Raw genomic sequence first — 19,228 nt, 5'->3', positions numbered from 1 at the left:
AACTTACCACTTTGGTCTCAGGATCTTTGTTTGCACTTTGATTTTTTCATGGTTTTCCTCAGGTCTTAGCATGGCTGCCTCCTCATCATTCCAGCTTCTAATATCATTTCTCAACACATCCAACACTCCCTATACATCACATCCCAGTACTATCATATTTTCTGCGTAGTACTTAGTTACCAGTACCTCAGGTTGTATTACAGTCATATTATCTTTTGTCTACCACTGGTCTCCAAGAATCTAGCAAAGTAGCACCAATATTATTGACAGACTGACAACTTCAAGAAAGCTCAGAAACTTGCCCCAGGGATGCCATCACATGCCCTCTGGATGGGTTTTCAAAAAAAAGTGTGAGGAGCTATGGCATCTTTTCTATTTTACACCTAGGATTGCCACAAAATTCCGTTCAAATAAAGGTTCTGAGTAAAAGTCTGAAAGCCATCACTTCATAGTTTGCGTTAGCCACAAATTCCCTATTTCAAACATGGTTGAAATGAGGGCAGAGGGCAGCTAGAAAAATCACTCCAGACTCATAACCCCTGGGATACCCCTCAAGAATCCCTAGGGTCTCACAGTGAAAAATGAAAGCAGTTGTTTGCAGACAACCAGGCTAGGTATCAAAGAAATAACTGGATTTTTGTTTTCAAACTGTGAACAGATCAAGTCCACACACTATTTATTAACAGTACCACCTAGAAATAAGAAAATTCTAAGTCTGAAATTTAATTAGAACTTTAAATCTTCATTTTTGAAGGGTAAATTGGTTCATTAGACCACCTAGTTTCTTAAAACACCAAACTGTCTCTTCTTCCAACATACCTTATAAATCACTGCCATACAAACTTTTCTAAATATCAACATCTTCAGATCACTTTTCTCAGTAACTTAAAGTGGTTACTGATTGCTTAATCCAACCACCTCTAACACTGCAATTTCATTTTCAAGGTCATTAACAATATGGTCTACTCTCTCTACTTGACTGTATTTGCCATCAGCCTCCTCCCTTGCTTATATCCAGGACATTGTCCTTATTCTTTACCCCCTCCTAGTGTGGGCCTTGCCTGAAAAGCCCTCCTCCACTTATTTCTACCTAAATACATCTTTATCTGCAAAGTCCAGTGAAAGTCTTGATCCCCCTTTTTCTCTTACCTCTTATGATTTATACTTGGGATGTGAAAACGGAGGCAAAATCTGACCTGTTTTTATAAAGCTTTAATGCGACATACCAATGGCCATTCACTTGCAGTCTCTGGCTGCTTTTGTACTATAATGGCAGGAATGAGTAGTTGCATCAGAGAGGATCTGGCTTGCAAAGCCTGAAATACTTACTATCTGACCCTTTACAGAAAAAGTGAGTTGACATCTGGTCTGTATCATCCAATTTAACATTTCCTGTTTTATAAATACATATGTTGTCATTTCTATTAGAATATAACCCTTATGAAAACAAGAATCCAATTAATACTTTCTGCTTTTTAGAATAAGTGAAAATAATCAACCACCAAAGGATTACTGATTTTTATTTGTATTGTGAAAAACTGGAAATAATCTAAATTTCCAAAAATGGGTAGGCTAAATTATGGTGTTCCAAAAGTGACAAAATGTATAGAGCTATTAAAAATATTACTTAATGAAGAAAAAAAGCTCATAAAATACTGAGTGGAGGGAAAAAGGAGATTATAAATCAATATAAAATGATGGCTGGCTATAACCAAAATGTTGTGATAGTTCTTAGTAGGGTAAAATGTCTAAGTTCCTCCCTTTGTTTTTTTTTTTTTTTTTTTTAAAGATTTTATTTATTTATTCATAGAGATGCAGAGAGAGAGAGAGAGAGAGGCAGAGACACAGGCAGAGGGAGAAGCAGGCTCCATGCAGAAAGCCTGACGTGGGACTCGATCCAGGGTCTCCAGATCACGCCCTGGGCTGCAGGCGGCGCTAAACCGCTGCGCCACCAGGGCTGCCCCCCCTTTGTTTATTAGTATGTTCTAAATCTCCTACAATCAGTATGTATTTTGAAATAAAAAAAAAAAAGCTAATATATTTTTTAAATAACTCATTATTAACTTTTACTCAGGTTCTCAGGGTTTTTTTTTTTTTTTTTTGAGAGAGAGAGAGAGAGAGAGACAGAAAGTGCATATGTATGTGTGTGAGTTGTGGGGGGAGGCAGAGGGAAGAGAGAATCTTAAGATTCCATGCCCAGCTTGGGGCACAACACAGGGCCTTCATTTCATGACCCTCAGATCATGACCTGAACCAAATTGAGTGAGTTGCTTAACCAGCTGAGTCACCCAGGAGCCCCAGGTTCTCAGGTGATAAGAAGTGATAAGCAATGTACATCTAAATTCATATCAAGCAAAGAGTCTACACTTAATTACATACACACACACATAACTATAACTAGTGTTTTTAAGTCACTTATTGGAATCAGACTCAAAAGAAGAATAAACAACAGGCAAGATGCTCTGTGAAGTCCTTTTAGTCCCACTACTTTATGCCTTATAAGTGTATTTATAATGCCAGATCACACTAATGCCTAACCTCACACTAATGCCTAGACCATAAAAACTGAAAATCTCATAACAGGATTCTCAAAATTTAATAATGGCAATAGATTGTCTTTTCTAACCACCTTCTTAAAAAAGATGAATGGATATTATGGTTTCACAAAGAACAAGAATATTTTTGCTGAAAGGTCACAAGAACCCAAAAGAACTATGAGCAGAGAAAAACATTCCTTATTAGGACAATTTTTAATGTTTACTTATAAATAAAGTATAAAACTGACTATCATTAACTTGCCAAATTTAAGAGAAAAGAAAAGCCAATTTAAAAGAATTACAACATGGAGCACCTGAGTGGTTCGGTTGGTTGAGCGTCAGACTCTTGTTTTCAGATCAGGTTATGATCTCCATGGGTCCTGGGATCAAACCCTGTGTTGGGCTCTGCACTCAGCAGGGAGTCTGCTTAAAGATTACCTCCCTCTGCCCTTCCTCCAACTTATGCATGGGCACACACATGTGAGCTCTTTTTTTTTTAATTTTTTAAAGATTTTATTTATTTATGAGAGGCAGCGAGAGACAGGGAAAGAGAGAGAGACAGAGAGAGAGAGAGACAGGCAGAGGGAGAAGCAGGCTCCACGCAGGGAGCCTGACAGGGACTTGATCCCAGGTCTCCAGGATCAGGCCCTGGGCTGAAGGCGGCACTAAACCGCTGAGCCCCCGGGCTGCCCTCTCTCAAATCCTAATAAAGATTTAGAACATATGAAAAAAGTTTGTATAATAGTGCTTAAAATTCCAAGAATTTAAACAATTTTAAAATTAAGTATTTTAACAATACCTTCTATATAGCTATATCAGGTATAAATTAAATAAGCTTCTAGAAAATGAAAAGATACTAATGAAACTGTTTTAAAAGCAATATAATCCGGGATCCCTGGGTGGCGCAGCGGTTTAGCACCTGCCTTTGGCCCAGGGTGCGATCCTGGAGACTCGGGATCGAATCCCACATCGGGCTCCCGGTGCATGGAGCCTGCTTCTCCCTCTGCCTGTGTCTCTGCCTCTCTCTCTCTCTCTCTCTGTGTGACTATAATACATAATAAATAAATAAATAAATAAATAAATAAATAAATAAATAAATAAATAAATAAATAAAAATAAAAAAAATAAAAGCAATATAATCCATTTAACTGAGATTATAATAGAACAAAGCTAACCTCATAGAAATAAAAGCAAGGAAGAGGAACTACACCCCTCTGCTCCAAAGTGTTAGAGTAACTTTATAAATTAGCTTTATAAATAAACTTCTATTGAAAATACTGACCTGATAAAAAATGTGCTGAAAATGTATATATTTGTAAGTATCAATTTGTCTTTAAAAGTGAAGTATTTTTATAATACTAGAGTTTAAGAAGCCAAAAAAGAAATTAAGAATATATGGATGCCTAGGTGGCTCAATGGGTTTAGTGCCTGCCTTCAGCCCAGGACATGATCCTGGAGTGCAGGGATCGAGTCCCACATTGGGCTCCCTGCATGGAGCCTGCTTCTCCCTCTGCTATCTCTGTATCTCTCTCTCTGTTTCATGAATAAATAAATAAAGTCTTAAAAAAAAAAAAAAAAGAATAGTGGTGCTTCATATTAAACATTTATAGGCTCTGGTTAAATTATCCATATTTTCTCCTAGTGATCACTGGTAGAAAAGAAAAGGTGAAAAGAATATAGACAAAGAGATATTCACAGTGTCAACGCTTGTCAACTAACCCCTAAGGATTACATATGCAAAAGCAATGTGAGATTTTAACTATACTGGTCTTAACTAGAAAGACACTTAAGAATCTTAGAAGAATTTTACTCAAAGAACATATGCTTTTGTTCCTCCCCAGATCTGCATTGCCACTTCGAGGCAATGGAATCTACCTATAGGGATTTCCAGAAAGCTAACTATATGCTTAAGAGTCATTTGAATTTCCCTACTAAACTGTTTGCTCATATCCTTTGCCCATTTTTTTTTACTGGGTTATTGATTTGTAGGTGCTCTTTACATACTAGAAAATAGTCCTTTATCACATGAGCTAAAAATATATTGCTGGTAGGTATTATCTATCAAATTAAAAGGAAAAAATTACAAATTGCAAAAGAAAACAACAAAATAGATGAGGATGTGAGGTGCTCTGGTCAGGAAAAGCAACATTCTATTACAAATTGAAAAAACTGAATTCTTTTTTTAAATTTTATTTATTTATTCATGAGAGACACAGAGACAGGCAGACATAGGCAAAGGGAGAAACAGGATCCCTGCAGAGAGCCCGATGCAAGACTTAATCCCAGGACCCCAGGATCATGCCCTGAGCCAAAGGCAGATGATGCTCAACCACTGAGCCACCCAGGTGTCCTGAGAAAACTGAATTCTAAATTCTGATCTGTCACAGACAAGCAAGTCATTTCATCTCTGTAAGTCAGATTCTTTTTACACAAAACAAGGAAAATGGCTGCCCACTATCCAGTATATATAGTTATGTTAAAAATAAAGTAAGGGCGTGTGAGTGGCTCAGTTGGTTAGGCATCCAACTTTTGGTTTTCTGCTCAGGTCATGATCCCAGGGTCCTGGGATTGAGCCCCACATCAGACTCTGTGGTCAGTGGGGAATCTGCTTGAGATTCTCTCTCTCCCTGTGACCCTCCCGCTTATGTGTACTCTCTCTCTCCCCCAAATAAACTCTTTTTTAAAAAAGATTTTATTTGAGAGAGAGAGAGAGAGAGAGAGAGAGAGAGAGAGCATGAACTGGGGGGAGAGGCAGAGGGAGAAGCAGACTCCTCACTGAGTAGGGAGCCTGATGTGGGGCTCAATCCCAGGACCCTGGGATCATGATCTGAGCTAAAGGCAGATGCTTAACCAACTGAGCCACCCAGACACCCCCAAATAAACTCTTTAAAAAATAAATAAAGGAAAAATGGTATGGAAAAATAAACACATAAACATTAAAAATTCAGTTTCTGTTTTAAAACAAAACAGTAGGTACAGTGTCAAAATATACACATACACATATAAAAGCAGGTCCTCGATAAGTATCTATTGAATTTAATATTTCTTTTTTTTTAAATGTATTTCTTTTTAAAGTATGCTCCATGTTCAGCGTGGAGCTTGAAATGAAGATAGAGAGTCAATGCTGAACCAATGGAGCCATTCAGGCCCCCTGGAATTTAATACTTTTAATTTGAAACTTAAAAACACTAGCATCTAGGGAACAAAGTACTTTGCTATTTAAAATAAGTCAAAACAACCAGCAATTGAGGCACCTGGGTTTGGCTCAGGTCCTGCTCCCGGGGTCCTGGGATTGAGTCCCACATCAGGCTCCCAGAGGGAGCCTGCTTCTCCTTCTGCATGTATCTCTGCCTCTCTCTGTGTCCCTCGTGAATAAATAAAATCTTAAAGGGCAGCCCCAGTGACCCAGCGGTTTAGCACGGCCTTCAGCCTGGGGTGTGATCCTGGGGGCCGGGATCAAGTCCCACATTGGGCTCCCTGCATGGAGCCTGCTTCTCCCTCTGTCTGTGTCTCTGCCTCTGTGTGTGTGTGTGTGTGTGTGTGTCTCTCATGAATAAATAAATAAAATCTTTAAAAAAATTTTTTTTAATAAAATCTTTAAAAAAAGGCAATTAAGTGATTAAAAAAACTAATTAAGGGAGGAAATAACTCTAAAAACAGATCACTTGAAAATTTTAAAAAAAGGATAATTTTCATTTGTGGTCACGCTACACTAATCACATCTTGATAAAGCCTTATAAAAAGCATGTTGTAGAGTGTCACCTAGTGGCTGAGTGGTGATTGTGCCATAGTTCTACCAAATAGAATGTTACCAAATTTTAGCCAAGAGAAAAATGAGGGGGGAGGGGAATGGAATCTCCCATTACTATTAGCCTTATAAAGACTCCTATTTGTTTAAAAAACTTTTCTTAACTATTATTTAATAACTCTAAAAAATATTTTTGTGCATTTAAGTAGGTAGGACATTTCTAAAATTTCTCTGATCATTTGGCTATTACTATCTTCTAAAAAAGATATGTAAAAATATATAGCCAGTAAAGAGTAGTATGAGATAATCTGGTCTTACACACAGAGTGCTTTTTAAGAATCTGTACAAAATAGCAAATACTTATAAAGGTTCTCAGAAATGTACTAGGAGTCCATTACCAAAAGGGGCTTATAACAAGTTCTTAAATAACAGAGTAACTCTAGTGTAGAGTATTATAGACTCATCCACTAAATGGCTAAAAACATTTTTCATATCCAGAGACCAAAGAGTCCAGGTTATTACTCTTAATTAAAAATGCTAATTATATTTTAGTGGAATTTGCCAGTATTTTAAATAGGTATTACCTTGACTAAGAAATTCTACTTGGGATTTATCCAAGAAAAATCTCACATTAGTCCAAAAAGACACATGTACACTATTGATGAAACTTTAAACTGGGAGAAGGCCATTTGGTAGAACCTACCAAAATAAAAATGTGCATACTCTTTCAGATGGAAATTTCACCATGAAAGGTTTTTCTTGAAAAATACACAGGCATATAAAAGAATATTTGATACAGCACCATTGTGACAATAAAAAACTGTAAACAATGGAAGTGCCTCTGAATAATGCAAGTAGGGAAATAAACATTTCCGTATTATGGAATAAGAGTCATTTGAAAAGATTCAATTAGATACGCTCTGTGCTGTACTCAAAGCGAAGAAAGACATGGACACACTAAGTACAGCATATTGTTCAGTGGGACCAGAGATAATAGAGGCAATTAAAATATATATATAAGCTAAAGTGGTATCTGAGGGTTTGTTTTTATAGTACTCATGTACTATCTTCTTAATTTTAGAAAATTAAACATTCTTCCTTGACTTGTGAGTAGGTGCTTTTAATGATTCCATAAAAACTCATTTATTACAGCTTTGCTTAGCCAAAAGATGGAAAAAGGGATTTTTTTAAAAATTGAAAGTAACCAATCTCTAAAACAGAAAGACTAGAAATCTATCTAGTTCTACCTGCTTCTAGTGTATCTGGTTCATCTGGTCTCTGGGCAATCTGTAAGTAATACAACAGAGAGCCGTACAGGTGTGTCCTCACTCGTTGGAATCCGCCACCTAGGGAGATATATAGCAAAAACCTTTTTTCAAATTAAAGTTAAAACAAATACAAAATGTGTAATTTGTAAGACACTTAGATGAAAAAACCTGTCTTCAAAATGAAGTCCAAGAGCTTCTTCAATATGATGTGAAGCGAAGAATCTCCAATAGAAGCAAAACCCACCATTGGGTTCTCTGCTGGAGGAGGGGAGGTGAAAGAACTATCAAGCATAAAAGCATAATGGGTCTCTCCGGGTCCCAAAACTAATGGTTGCTTCTGTTCCGTGCGAACGGCTTGGCTTAGGTGAGCAGTCAGGGTGAACACAGCACCTGCCACCACCGGCATTAACTCTTGTGCTGCTTCATCATCCAGTATCTTAAAGCAAAAAGACAAATCAGAATGAGGACTCCACTTTCAGCTACAGTCATTAACAGGTTTTATATGCATTTAGCTTTTCAACTACCATAAGAGTGTAAGAATGGAATGGCACTGTTCACTGAAAATAAAAGCTAATATGTACAAAGAAATTTAAACATGACGCTGGTAACACGTGTTCTTAACCAGAAGGAATTCCTATCACAAAATTCCTTAGAGATTTTTAATGTAAATTCACATAAATGGCTCACCACCAGAGTGTCCCATCCAGTATGTCTGGAGTAGGATCTATCCCTATGTATTTTAAAAAAGCTCCTTAGATAATTCTGATACACACTCTGATTGAGAGCCACTACCGTACAGAAGCCCTTCTCAAGAAAAGTCTTAGTAACACTGACAGTGCACAACTCTATTTACTCCTAAAATAAAAGGGAAAAGAAAGGATGGTGGCAAACTGTTTAAATGGTATACAAATATTTGTACAGCAATACAGGAGTAATTAGGAAGTAAGGAAGTTTAGGAAGCAATTTAGGAAGTATGTCACCTTATCATGCACATCTTGTAAAATATCACGAATAATGAGTTGTCGATCCTCTGCCTGAATGAGGTCCTGAGGACAAGCTGTCAGTATAATTTCCACCAGCTGCCTCCATGACTCTAGTACATGCCGTTTTGCATGAAGACACTGCAGCAATTTGTTTCTTCCTACCACATACTGAAGTATGGTGCTAATTTCCTAAAGCCACAGAAATTAAATCACAAGGTTAAGACACGGGCAAATAATATCTTTTTATCAACAGAGTCCTATTTTTTTTAAGTTTATTGGGGTACCTGGATGGCTCAGTTGGCTAAATGTCTTGACTTTGGCTCAGGTCATGATCTTGGGGTCCTGGGATCAGGCCCTACATCAGTCTCCCTGCTCAGAGGGGAGGTCTGCTTCTTCCCTCTCCCTCTGCCACTATCAATTCGTGCGTGAGAGTGCTCTTTCTCAAATAAATAAACAAAAGCTTCAAAAAATAAATAAAAGTTTATTTTTTTTTCAGTAATCTCTATACCCAACATAGGGCTCAAACTCACAACCCTGAGATCAAGAATCACATGCTCCTCCAGCTAAGCCAGCCAGGCACCCCAACAGAGTCATATTTTTAACACTCTCTGTTAATCTGAATACATTTATAGTATCCTTTGGAAACCTTCCACATGCATGCCAAGAAGCAGAGGTGGTAAGGGTATAAATGAGCTCTTTAACTCCATCTTTTCTTTGTACTGTCTACTTACACTTACTCTAGAGCACTACAGTTACCTAAACCTCAAGGTCAAGGGGATGTCTTCCTGACACATCCTTTATTTCTTTGCCTCTTGCTGTGGCCTAGCCAGCTGTTTCCATGTATGTGGTTCTTCCCACCTGACTTCTTACCCATTACTCCCCACCTGTGATGACAAATGACTGTTTTCTCTCGCTGACAGAGAATGAGAGAATACACAACATGAAGAGGTTGCAAATCCTTAACCAGCCAAGCAAAAAAAGAAGTTACTTCTTCTGGCATCTAGACATTAACTTCAGTTTAGTTTACAAAAGTTTTATTTATTTATTTTTTAATTTTTATTTATTTATGATAGTCAGAGAGAGAGAGGCAGAGACACAGGCAGAGGGAGAAGCAGGCTCCATGCACTGGGAGCCCGACGTGGGATTCGATCCCAGGTCTCCAGGATCGCACCCTGGGCCAAAGGCAGGCGCCAAACCGCTGTGCCACCCAGAGATGCCTAGTTTACAAGTTTTAAAGTCAAAATGAAAAGATTCCATTAAAGTTTAATTTTAAGTAGTTTACTAATCAATGAACTAACTACAAGTCAATTTTTTGTTTTTGTCTCCTAACTGGCAGTTAAATAGTTAAAAGGTTAAAACTAACATATGCTCAATAGGGCTTACCTCCATTAATAGCGGTCTCTGTCCTATGGCTGCCATACCCTGAAGAGCATTTACTTCAGCTACAAGAACCCTATGAAGAAGCTAAATAATTGAGAAAAGAGAGGAAAAAATCAGACCATTGCAGACACTGACAGAATAATAAACTCTAGCAATTACTATAAACTGGGAAAAGTTTTGGATGCCTTTATGTATAATCTTCAAGTGGCACTGTCCAGTTTCTAGTCAAAAACTTAAGATATTCTTCACATCACTAAAGTGGTACCAAAAAGCCTCTGTTACAAATGGCCTTGGATATCTTCTTCCTATTAGTGAGGCCATTACCATTTACCCGGTAGAGAGTTAAATACCTAAAACCATTCCATAGCTGGGCAGCACAACTGCTCTCAGGAAGGTGATAGGAAAACTTCATAAGAGGTAAAGTTAGTGTGGCCTATTTGGTTTCATTTCCCAGCTGTTTGAAAATGAAAATTACAGCTCAATAAAACAGTATCCTTAGCAGAAAACAACTGTATGGTTCTAATTTTTGTTCGATGACTCAAAGTTAGAAGCACTTGATAAAGCACACACTTCAAAACAATCCTTACCTTGACATTGCAGACTGTCTGTCCCCGTAAATTCTTGTGTTCACAGTTAGCAATAACTTGCTCGATCTGGGTCCGATCAAAGAAATCCAACTGCAAAGGCTCAGGGATCTCCTGACTGAAGTCAATCGAGTCCAGAATACTTAGAATTTTTCGGCGTACTAAAAGAAAAAAAAAAGGTAGTTCAATCTAACTTGGTACAGTGAAAAGAGCAAATCACTGTACTCAGCCCCCTCCCAAAGGTAATGCTATGTTCAAAAGAGTCCAGCAACAGAAGACTGTATTGAAATCTAAATTTGACTTTATTTCTAATATATCCATTTGCAATAACATTTTTTTCCCATTCATTCATCCTAGTTACAAAAAAAAAATTTATGAATAACAAATAATCCTTTCTATAGCTTTTCCATACCAGTTGAGAATTTGCAGATACAGGTATCATAATTACCTCTTGAAATTTTAAACAATTTAATATATACCTATAAAGTCATTATAGGTTCAAAGGGCTTTACCTTTTGTAGTAGTATCAAAGTGAAGGAATCCTGAGACAGACCTGTTTTCATCTTCTATTCCTCCTTCACCATCTGTTAGAGCATCAATAATAACAGATCAGGAAAAGAACACACTTGTCAAAATTATTTGGAAATTACAAACATAAAGTATTTCTTTTTCTAGGTCAACAAACCCTCTGCAAATGGATAACTGAAATGCAAAGATGGTGAGGACTTACCGACAACATTCATCTAATTCTTTCTGACCTTAGGAGATCCACTTCACAATTGTAAAGAGGATAATCAGAACTCCCAAAGAGGCAGGACCCAATCATACCCATGAGATGATTAGGAAAGCTTATGTGTAATACACATTTTATGTATAATACACATTAAAATATCTTGGGTCGGGGCAGCCCCGGTGGCCTGGCGGTTTAGCGCTGCCTTCGGCCCAGGGCATGATAATCCTGGAGACCTGGGATCGAGTCCCACGTCTGGCTCCCTCCATGGAGCCTGCTTCTGCCTCTGCCTGTGTCTCTGCCTCTCTCTGTGTGTTTCTCTGAATAAATAAAATCTTTAAAAAATAAAAAATAAAATAAAATATCTTGGGTCATGCTGGCTCAGTGTGACAAACTCCACTGAATTTTTGTGTATATGACTATAACAGAATGTGGATGCTTCAAACAATAATAAAATGGCAATTATGGGGTGATTTAGACATTTTGTGTTTTAAGGAAAAAATTCTAAAGAGAGAAAGAACCTATTTGGTCTATAATCACATACTAAGCACAAGATTGTTGTGTATGCATTCACACAGACCAGTCAGCAGCACAATAAAACAAATGCCAGCACGCTGACCTGAATATGGTTTCACAGGCATGTCATCCAGTAGGAGGTGTAAAAGCCTCTGGGTATGTGAGCGTTGACGATTCAGAGAAGTTACCCTTAGTTCTATTGAGGCAGTCTTCATTAGCCATGACATCTGGTTCAGCATAGACATTTCATATTCTGTAAGTTAAATACATAAGCTTAGTTTCACAGAGTAATAATACAGAATCATAACAGATCTAAATTCCATAACTCATCAGATATTTTCCCATGTAACATACTCAATAATTTATGAAACTTGTCATCAAAATAATTTATCACTCTGTAAGAAAAGTTAAAAATCAAAAACAGATGCTAAGACAGAAAAAATAAGCAAACATATGTCTATAAAAGATAAGCCAAAGTAAACGAAGAACAAAAGAGAATCAAGTTTCCATTACCAGGATAATTTCATACATATCTACAGAATTCTAAGTCTGTCCTATTTTGATATTAACATAGAATTCCATACTTAATAAATTCTCAAATATGTAACTTGTAAAAAAAAAAAAAAAAGAACCTAACATACAGTTTAACTTTTATTTCCTGAAACAAATATACAATGCATAATTTTATATTTAAGATATCTCTTAAGATAACCAAGATATCTCTTAAGATATCTCTTAAGATAACTTGACTTAACATATAACTAGGGTTAGTCTTTATATCCTAGAAGCCACTGAAGAGCTACAGCCATGGCCCTCGGCTACCCTACAGCTGTGGATCTCAACAAGGGCCACGGTGACCAAGAACTTGAGAAAGCTGAAGCAGAGCCACCACGGGCTCCTCACCAAGCACACCAGATTCACGTGGGGTAAGATCCAAGAGGTATGGCTTCACACCATGTAAACAGTGTGCTGTGCTCAGAGTCTCCAAGGGCAAGGCACTCTCAAGTTCATCAAGAAAAGGGTGGGGAAACACATCAGCACCAAGAAGATAAGAGGAATTTAGCAAAGTCCTGGCAGCCATGAGGAAGGTGGCTGCCGAGAAAGACTGAGCCCCTCCCCACTCTGTGCAGACTAAAACCTTTCCAGAAACAAAACCAAAGCCAAAAATGAAACCTATAATTAGGATTGGGAATCACTTATGTTTTTGAATCCAATATTTTCAGCATGCCTCATCTGAAGTCCGAATTCTAATAGCATAAAACATAAAATACACCAAATACTACCCCCACCACCACCACTGCTAAAAGGCAAAACAGGAGTGACTTTTAAAAGACAGATACAGTAATGGACAAGACGTTAACTTTTCTTTCCAATTAGGTATAAAGGAGGGTTTCTTAAAAACCTTGTTTGATCAACAAAATCTTAGGCCAAAAGTAAGACATGCTTATTAAGAAAATGAAGTGAAAAATTTTTTGCCATTAAATAATTCCCAAGGATCTCTCACACCACCATCTAAAAAGTAGTTTAGAAGCTGATAATTACTAGTAATAAAAATGTATTATGAAATCTGTATTCTTATATTTCCCAAAACGTAGATGATACTAAATAAACTCCAATAAAAAAACTCCATAGACTACAGCTATCCAGATATAGTATGAATTAAAAAAATTGTCCAAATTGATCAAAAAGAAACTTATATAAAGCAAAATCCTTTAAAACACAGGTAGCCTGGGATTGTATTGATCAGGTCAGCAAACTCAGCTATAATTTCCACTGCACTTAGTTTTCCATTTTTTATTTCAAGATCTGAATAGGTTTCATTATATATACAAGAAATAAAAGTAAAACAAGAGATTTTAATTAAACACCTTCACTCAAAAATCTAAATATCTGTAATTTTCTTATATAAATATTTTCTTATCTCTTCAACACAGTTTGAAAATTTTATTTGGTAGTACAAGGATCAAATTCCATCCTTGACAAGCCATTTTTAAATAATTTTATGTCAGCAGCTAGAACATTAGGCTTCTCAAGAACAAATTACATAAGCAACCCAAAATAACAAAGCAAAGTAACAAAATGAATTTGCAGAATTCTACAAATACTGTAACTGCAACCCCTGAATGCTGTACAAATAAAATCACTCAACATGAACCTCACAAATTATTTTTAATAGTAAGAGAAAATGACATCCTACCTTTGTTAGAAAAAGGTAAATGTTGTAACTGAGAAAATAAGAAATCCTGGCTGGTTCTCAAGTACCTCATAGTAGGACCAGATGTATCTGCGCATGCACACAACTGATATATCACCTAAAGAGTTAAAATGAAATAAGAAAATCCTCAAATCATTTTCTGTGTTATAAATTTTAAGATAAAAGGTAAACTTAGGTTTACTAAATGGAAACTAAGACCTATCAATAACTCAAGCAAAATGGATAAACACACATATAACACAGATGCTCAATTACAAGCTGTTGTTGGCACCCCAACACAAGAAAATGCAATAGAATTTAATTGAGAGTGCTAATGACATTATTATAGAACTAACCTTTAAGTCAGCCTAAGTATACTTATTAATATATGCAGTTAATAAGTTTTACTATTTTGACTATCAGTAATAGCAAATTACTCAGAAGTAACTTCTAAAACCTGTACTTAATTTATCTGAACCTCAGGAAGATGGTAACTTACAAGGACTGAAGTAATAAAAAAAAAAAAAATACAAAGACGATCCACAGATTCAACTAAACAAATATAAATTCTAAATTAAATAAAAATTTAACAGAAAATAACAGAATTGAAGATAAAAGCTTTTATAACAAATATAAGAAAAAGTGAATACCTATAATATACATAAAGCTCTCCATTAGGTACGAGTATCATAAAGATTCAAACAGATAAACTGGCAAAAAACATTTTACATGAGGAAAAAAAAATACAGATCATCCAAGAAAAATGCCCATCTTTTTCAGTAATAAAAAAAAAATTAAGGCAACAATAAGGAAGGTCCCTTATTTTAAACAGCAAAATTTTTAACTGTAGAAAGCAAATCCTAGTATTTGGCAAAGTGGTAGTGAAAAATTTTACTTGTGAATATTCTATAAATATTTATTAGATGCTTTGTAACAGGCATTTTAAATTCATCTGTTATTAGCTCTATTTAATACCTATCATAACTCATGCTTGCTTACAAATTAAAATCTCAAGTCACAAAACTATTCATAGCCTTTGACCCAATAGTCTATCATCATTATAGATTCTGAATTTGTAAATTCATCTACATGCTAAACTTATTTGTAATTTCACAATTAATACAAGCATGCTCTTGTAGTTGCTCATGGAAAGGTAAGGAGCAGCAAAACATTTTGAGTTGCCCACCTTGCATGCTCTCAGCTGAGGCTGAAGAAGGCAAGGCTCTTTGTCCTGGTTTCAGCTCTAATGTTGTAACAGCTATCCTTTCCATATTTCGTATGTGATCCGTTTTTCATACTTCGTGCATTTTGTTAGTGATTTTGCTATTTAAAACGGCCAAGTATAATGCTGAAGTAAGTGCACCTAAGTGCAAGGACATGCCTTACAGAGAAAATACAGGTGTTTGGTAAGGTTCACTCAGGGAGACAAGCTATAGTATAATATATAGTATATAGTGCTCCTGGCCATGAGTTCAATGCTAATGAATTAACAGTATATATTAAATAAAGTGTCTTTTAACAGAAACACATAGAAGGTTATTTAATTATCAGTTGAAAAAAATACTGGGAGGCTTAAAAGGTTCTAACACTATGTCTTCCCTAGGAGCAATGGTTCAATATTCGCCAATTCAGTGTTCACTATGAATTTTTAAAACCAATAATAACAATCAACTGTTAATCCATGTCAGAGAGGTAAGAGCAAAGGTACAGGCTCAGTGTCAGCTTCCTGACCAGAAGGCCTTATACTGCTAGAAGATGAAGGGTCAATAAGGGTCTAAAGACTTTTTTCTGAAGCAGAGTAAAGTATAAACCTACAGGTGAATGAAGTACCTTTCATTAAAAATGGAGCAGTGCTGCTGACTAAATGCAGATTCTGGAGCGGAGCCTGAGATTCCGCACTAATACGCTCCCAGGAGGGCAGCTGATTAGGCTGGACCCCATTTTGAATCGAGAAAAGTCACAGAGCATATGTAATACTGCTGGTAGTCTGCTGGGACAGACATGTTTTCTTTGGCCAGTACAGTGTACTACAAATCGGAGAATCTGGTAAACCAGAGTCTGCATTCTGACGTGATTAACAATTAGCAGAGCTGAGGAGAAGTGCATGTGATTTCGGGTCTGTCAAATCCTCCTCCTCTGCCCTCTCCCCACCCTTTTCTCTTAAATCTGGCTCCATTTGCTTACTCCATCTAACTCCTTTAGCCTCCGTGATTAAGATTATCAACTACTTCTACCTAAGTATGTTGAATTCTAGAACGCTGCTGAAATGCACATCAGGTTTGTTCCCTCATTAAGGAAGAGTTCATTTTCATTCTAAGGAAGACTTAGCTTACAGGCTTTCCTTAGAGTATTTACAATGAAGGGCTGTTTGGACAGCCAGAGGCCAGAAGAAAATAGTAAAGAATTAAAAAAAGAAAAATAGGAGAATAATAAAGAAAAATCTTCAGGGCACTAGAAGTCAATGATGCCTTTTTTATTATGAAAATATGAATCACGGGTACTACTGAAATTGAGAAATTAGTCACATCCTATAAAAGGCTAGATTTTTGGACACTTACACTTACAAATGAGTAAGACAAAAAGAATCACAAGTGAACACAGGCAAAACAAAAGTTCTCACTACAGTTTAAACTTCACGCTAATGTGACTTTCCGCCACCTGACATGTAGCTCCAGGACCGCAGGATTCACATGGTTCTTAAAAAGCGCTTTCATCCACAGTCTGACATTCAGTTAAGTCTCACAAAAGCCCACTGCTATTTAATTTAAAAACTCAGGGAAATTTCATGGCATGCTCAAGCTGATTAAGCTCAAGCTGGTTAAGGGGAGGAGATGAAAATCAGAGGTCTTCTGACCCAAATCCACTACTGTCTTCACCAAAAAGAAACAACCTGAAATAGAACCACTGGAAACTTTCTACACTACCAAGTCAAAATCCATCTCAGAAATCTAATCTCATTTTTCAAGGGAGCAACATATAGCTCTACAGATTTATAGGATCTTGGGGCTTGTGCTCCATGGATTTTATCTATAAATGAAAGACAAGCCAAACTATCAAATGAACTCATTTCAACTCAAGTCTGTTACACTTCCATATCTGTGATGTGTTCAAGCACCTAGTTAAATTTCTTCTACTAAGTGCTATTAAGTACAGCCTTCTGTATACCTGGTAACATAGTTCAGCGAGTTGAGGAGACTCTCTCACTGCCACCGGGCCTGTTCTCCCTTCGGTTCCTTTCTCCAAGATGTTTAAAATGGCATGAAGGCACGTCCGAGGGCAACCTAACACTCCTATGTGAAACCAAAAAGAAATTTAACTTTTAAAATTTCTGCATTAAAAACCTTAAGATACCTTGAGAAAAGTTAAATTCCAAAAACATATGCTCCACTGTAAACACACTTGCAAATACTGACATGGAAAATTAGTAAGTACCAATTTTCCAAGGCTTAATTTGTGGACTTGATCCAAGTTCTAAAGAGTTAGCTACCATGTGACCTCTCACTTTCAATGAATTATTCCATGAGCCCAGAATTCAATGAATGACCATTTAGCTACATAAATACGAAAGAAAAACAACATCTATGTGTCCGATGGCTGTACCTGGATCTTGTAGGTTTGTGGTACTGACAGGTTTCTTCAGTTCAAATCCCAGCAGGTAGAGAGCAAGATTGGGTGGGTTGCGTTCCAGAGAGGTGATGAGAAGATTCAGGATGTGGATTCTTGTTTCATGACGGATTCCAGCTAACTTCTTCTCAAGCTCTGATCCTTAATGTGGAAATCCACAAAACAAAATTACAAAACTAAAAAAGTCAAGATAAGTCAAGTTTAAATATATAAAGCTTGTATTCCAAACCATCACGTTCTCTTTAAGTTCACTTCACCAGCCATTACAGTAAGTTCAGATTTGTTTAAGAGGATTCCATAAAGCCTTACATGTTTGTGCTAGCAAATTCTCAAACTTCTGTTTCATCACCAACAATTAAAGTTCTTGTTATTTATATAAAGTAAAAAATAAACGTGTTAGTGGAAGACCTACCCTCTTCTAGGCGTACAAATTCTTCTGTATCTTCACTATCCAAACACTCCACAAATCCAGCCATCAGCTTCTGACTTACACTCTGGGTTCACAGAAAGATTTTTTAAAAGACAAATTATAAACTTCTTAAATATTAGAGAAACTATACACTTGTCTATAAAGAAAAAAGGCAAATCTCTAAAGTATTTACGTTTTAGTTTTGCTTTTAATAGAAACTCAGTTCCTTAAAATGCCATACGCTAGCTCTCTATAGAAATAACTGAAGACACAAAATTTTTAAAGTTTATTGATTTCAAAACTTGCTTCTCCAAATTTTCTTTCACAAAGAATCAAATCAGGTTTTTTAAAAAAAATAACATTAAATTGCCATCTCATGACCTCTTCATCATAAATCCAATGCTACGGGATCTTAACTAAAATATAAAATAAAATTCTTATCTTTTCTCTTTAGAAATATATTGCTTATCACCAGTTTTATGTTTCTGGGCTGAGAGATTAGACACTACTTCAATCTCCTCGAGGAATCTAGCAGGATGTAAAAATTGGTAATAATAATTCATACTCAAATGTTTATGAGTGAGCTGAGAACCCTCACTTTCCATATCCCCTATCATGTAGTTTTTTGTGGATTTTTTTGTTGTTGTTGTTACAATTGATTAATGGAACTTTAAGTCAATCTGTGGGCGATATATTGCCAGCCCAACAAAGGAAGATTCTGATGTAAAGGAGTACACAACAAAATCCAACTAGCTAAAGCAGTGATTTCTAACATGAAAGAGGGGAAAAAGTAGCAGATTCCCCAAAAGTAGCTCTTCAGCACAGAATAGAGCTATTCAAAATAGAAAGAGAGTATAAATTGGATTAACAGAACATCTGAAAACTGTCTATAGGGCAATATCAAACATAGTGACACAAATGGAAGTCACCAGAAAGCCAACTCAACAATGAGACACATTCAGAATTGCACAGGCTCGAGACACCTGGGTGACTCAGCAGTTGGACGCCTGCCTTCAGCTCAGGACATGGTCCTGGAGTCCCAGGATCGAGTCCCGCATCAGGCTCCCTGTGAGGAGCCTGCTTCTCCCTCTGCCTATGTCTCTGCTTCTCTCGGTCTCTCATGAATAAATATATAAAATTAAAAAAAAAAATCAGACCAGAGTCTGAGTGACTGACAGAGTGAGACAAAGGATGTAGGACACAAGCAGAAGCTGCACTGACAAGCCTCATCACCTTATTGTACTCAGAAGAGCAA

General features: G+C 36.7%; 1 protein-coding gene and 1 pseudogene across 1 annotated transcript in view; one reads left to right on the top strand and one right to left on the bottom strand.

The window, feature by feature from the left end:
• Positions 1-19,228, bottom strand: part of NUP205 (nucleoporin 205) — an 80,195-nt gene that overhangs the window by 22,114 nt on the left and 38,853 nt on the right. Inside the window, exons 20-30 of the mRNA XM_041753910.1 lie at positions 17,977-18,058; positions 17,541-17,705; positions 17,106-17,230; positions 13,944-14,058; positions 11,850-11,999; positions 11,013-11,084; positions 10,504-10,661; positions 9,920-10,000; positions 8,534-8,725; positions 7,722-7,989; positions 7,533-7,631 (exon numbers count right to left, since the gene is read on the bottom strand). Of these exons, the coding sequence (XP_041609844.1) occupies positions 7,533-7,631; positions 7,722-7,989; positions 8,534-8,725; positions 9,920-10,000; positions 10,504-10,661; positions 11,013-11,084; positions 11,850-11,999; positions 13,944-14,058; positions 17,106-17,230; positions 17,541-17,705; positions 17,977-18,058 (1,507 nt within the window). The remainder of the gene's footprint in view (positions 1-7,532; positions 7,632-7,721; positions 7,990-8,533; positions 8,726-9,919; positions 10,001-10,503; positions 10,662-11,012; positions 11,085-11,849; positions 12,000-13,943; positions 14,059-17,105; positions 17,231-17,540; positions 17,706-17,976; positions 18,059-19,228) is intronic.
• Positions 12,554-12,855, top strand: LOC121490182 (annotated as a pseudogene).

Source organism: Vulpes lagopus, chromosome 4 (genome assembly GCF_018345385.1).
Source record: "Vulpes lagopus strain Blue_001 chromosome 4, ASM1834538v1, whole genome shotgun sequence".
Lineage (NCBI taxonomy): Eukaryota > Metazoa > Chordata > Mammalia > Carnivora > Canidae > Vulpes > Vulpes lagopus.
Note: the sequence above shows the minus strand (reverse complement) of the source record. Positions and strands in the feature narration are given on the sequence as shown.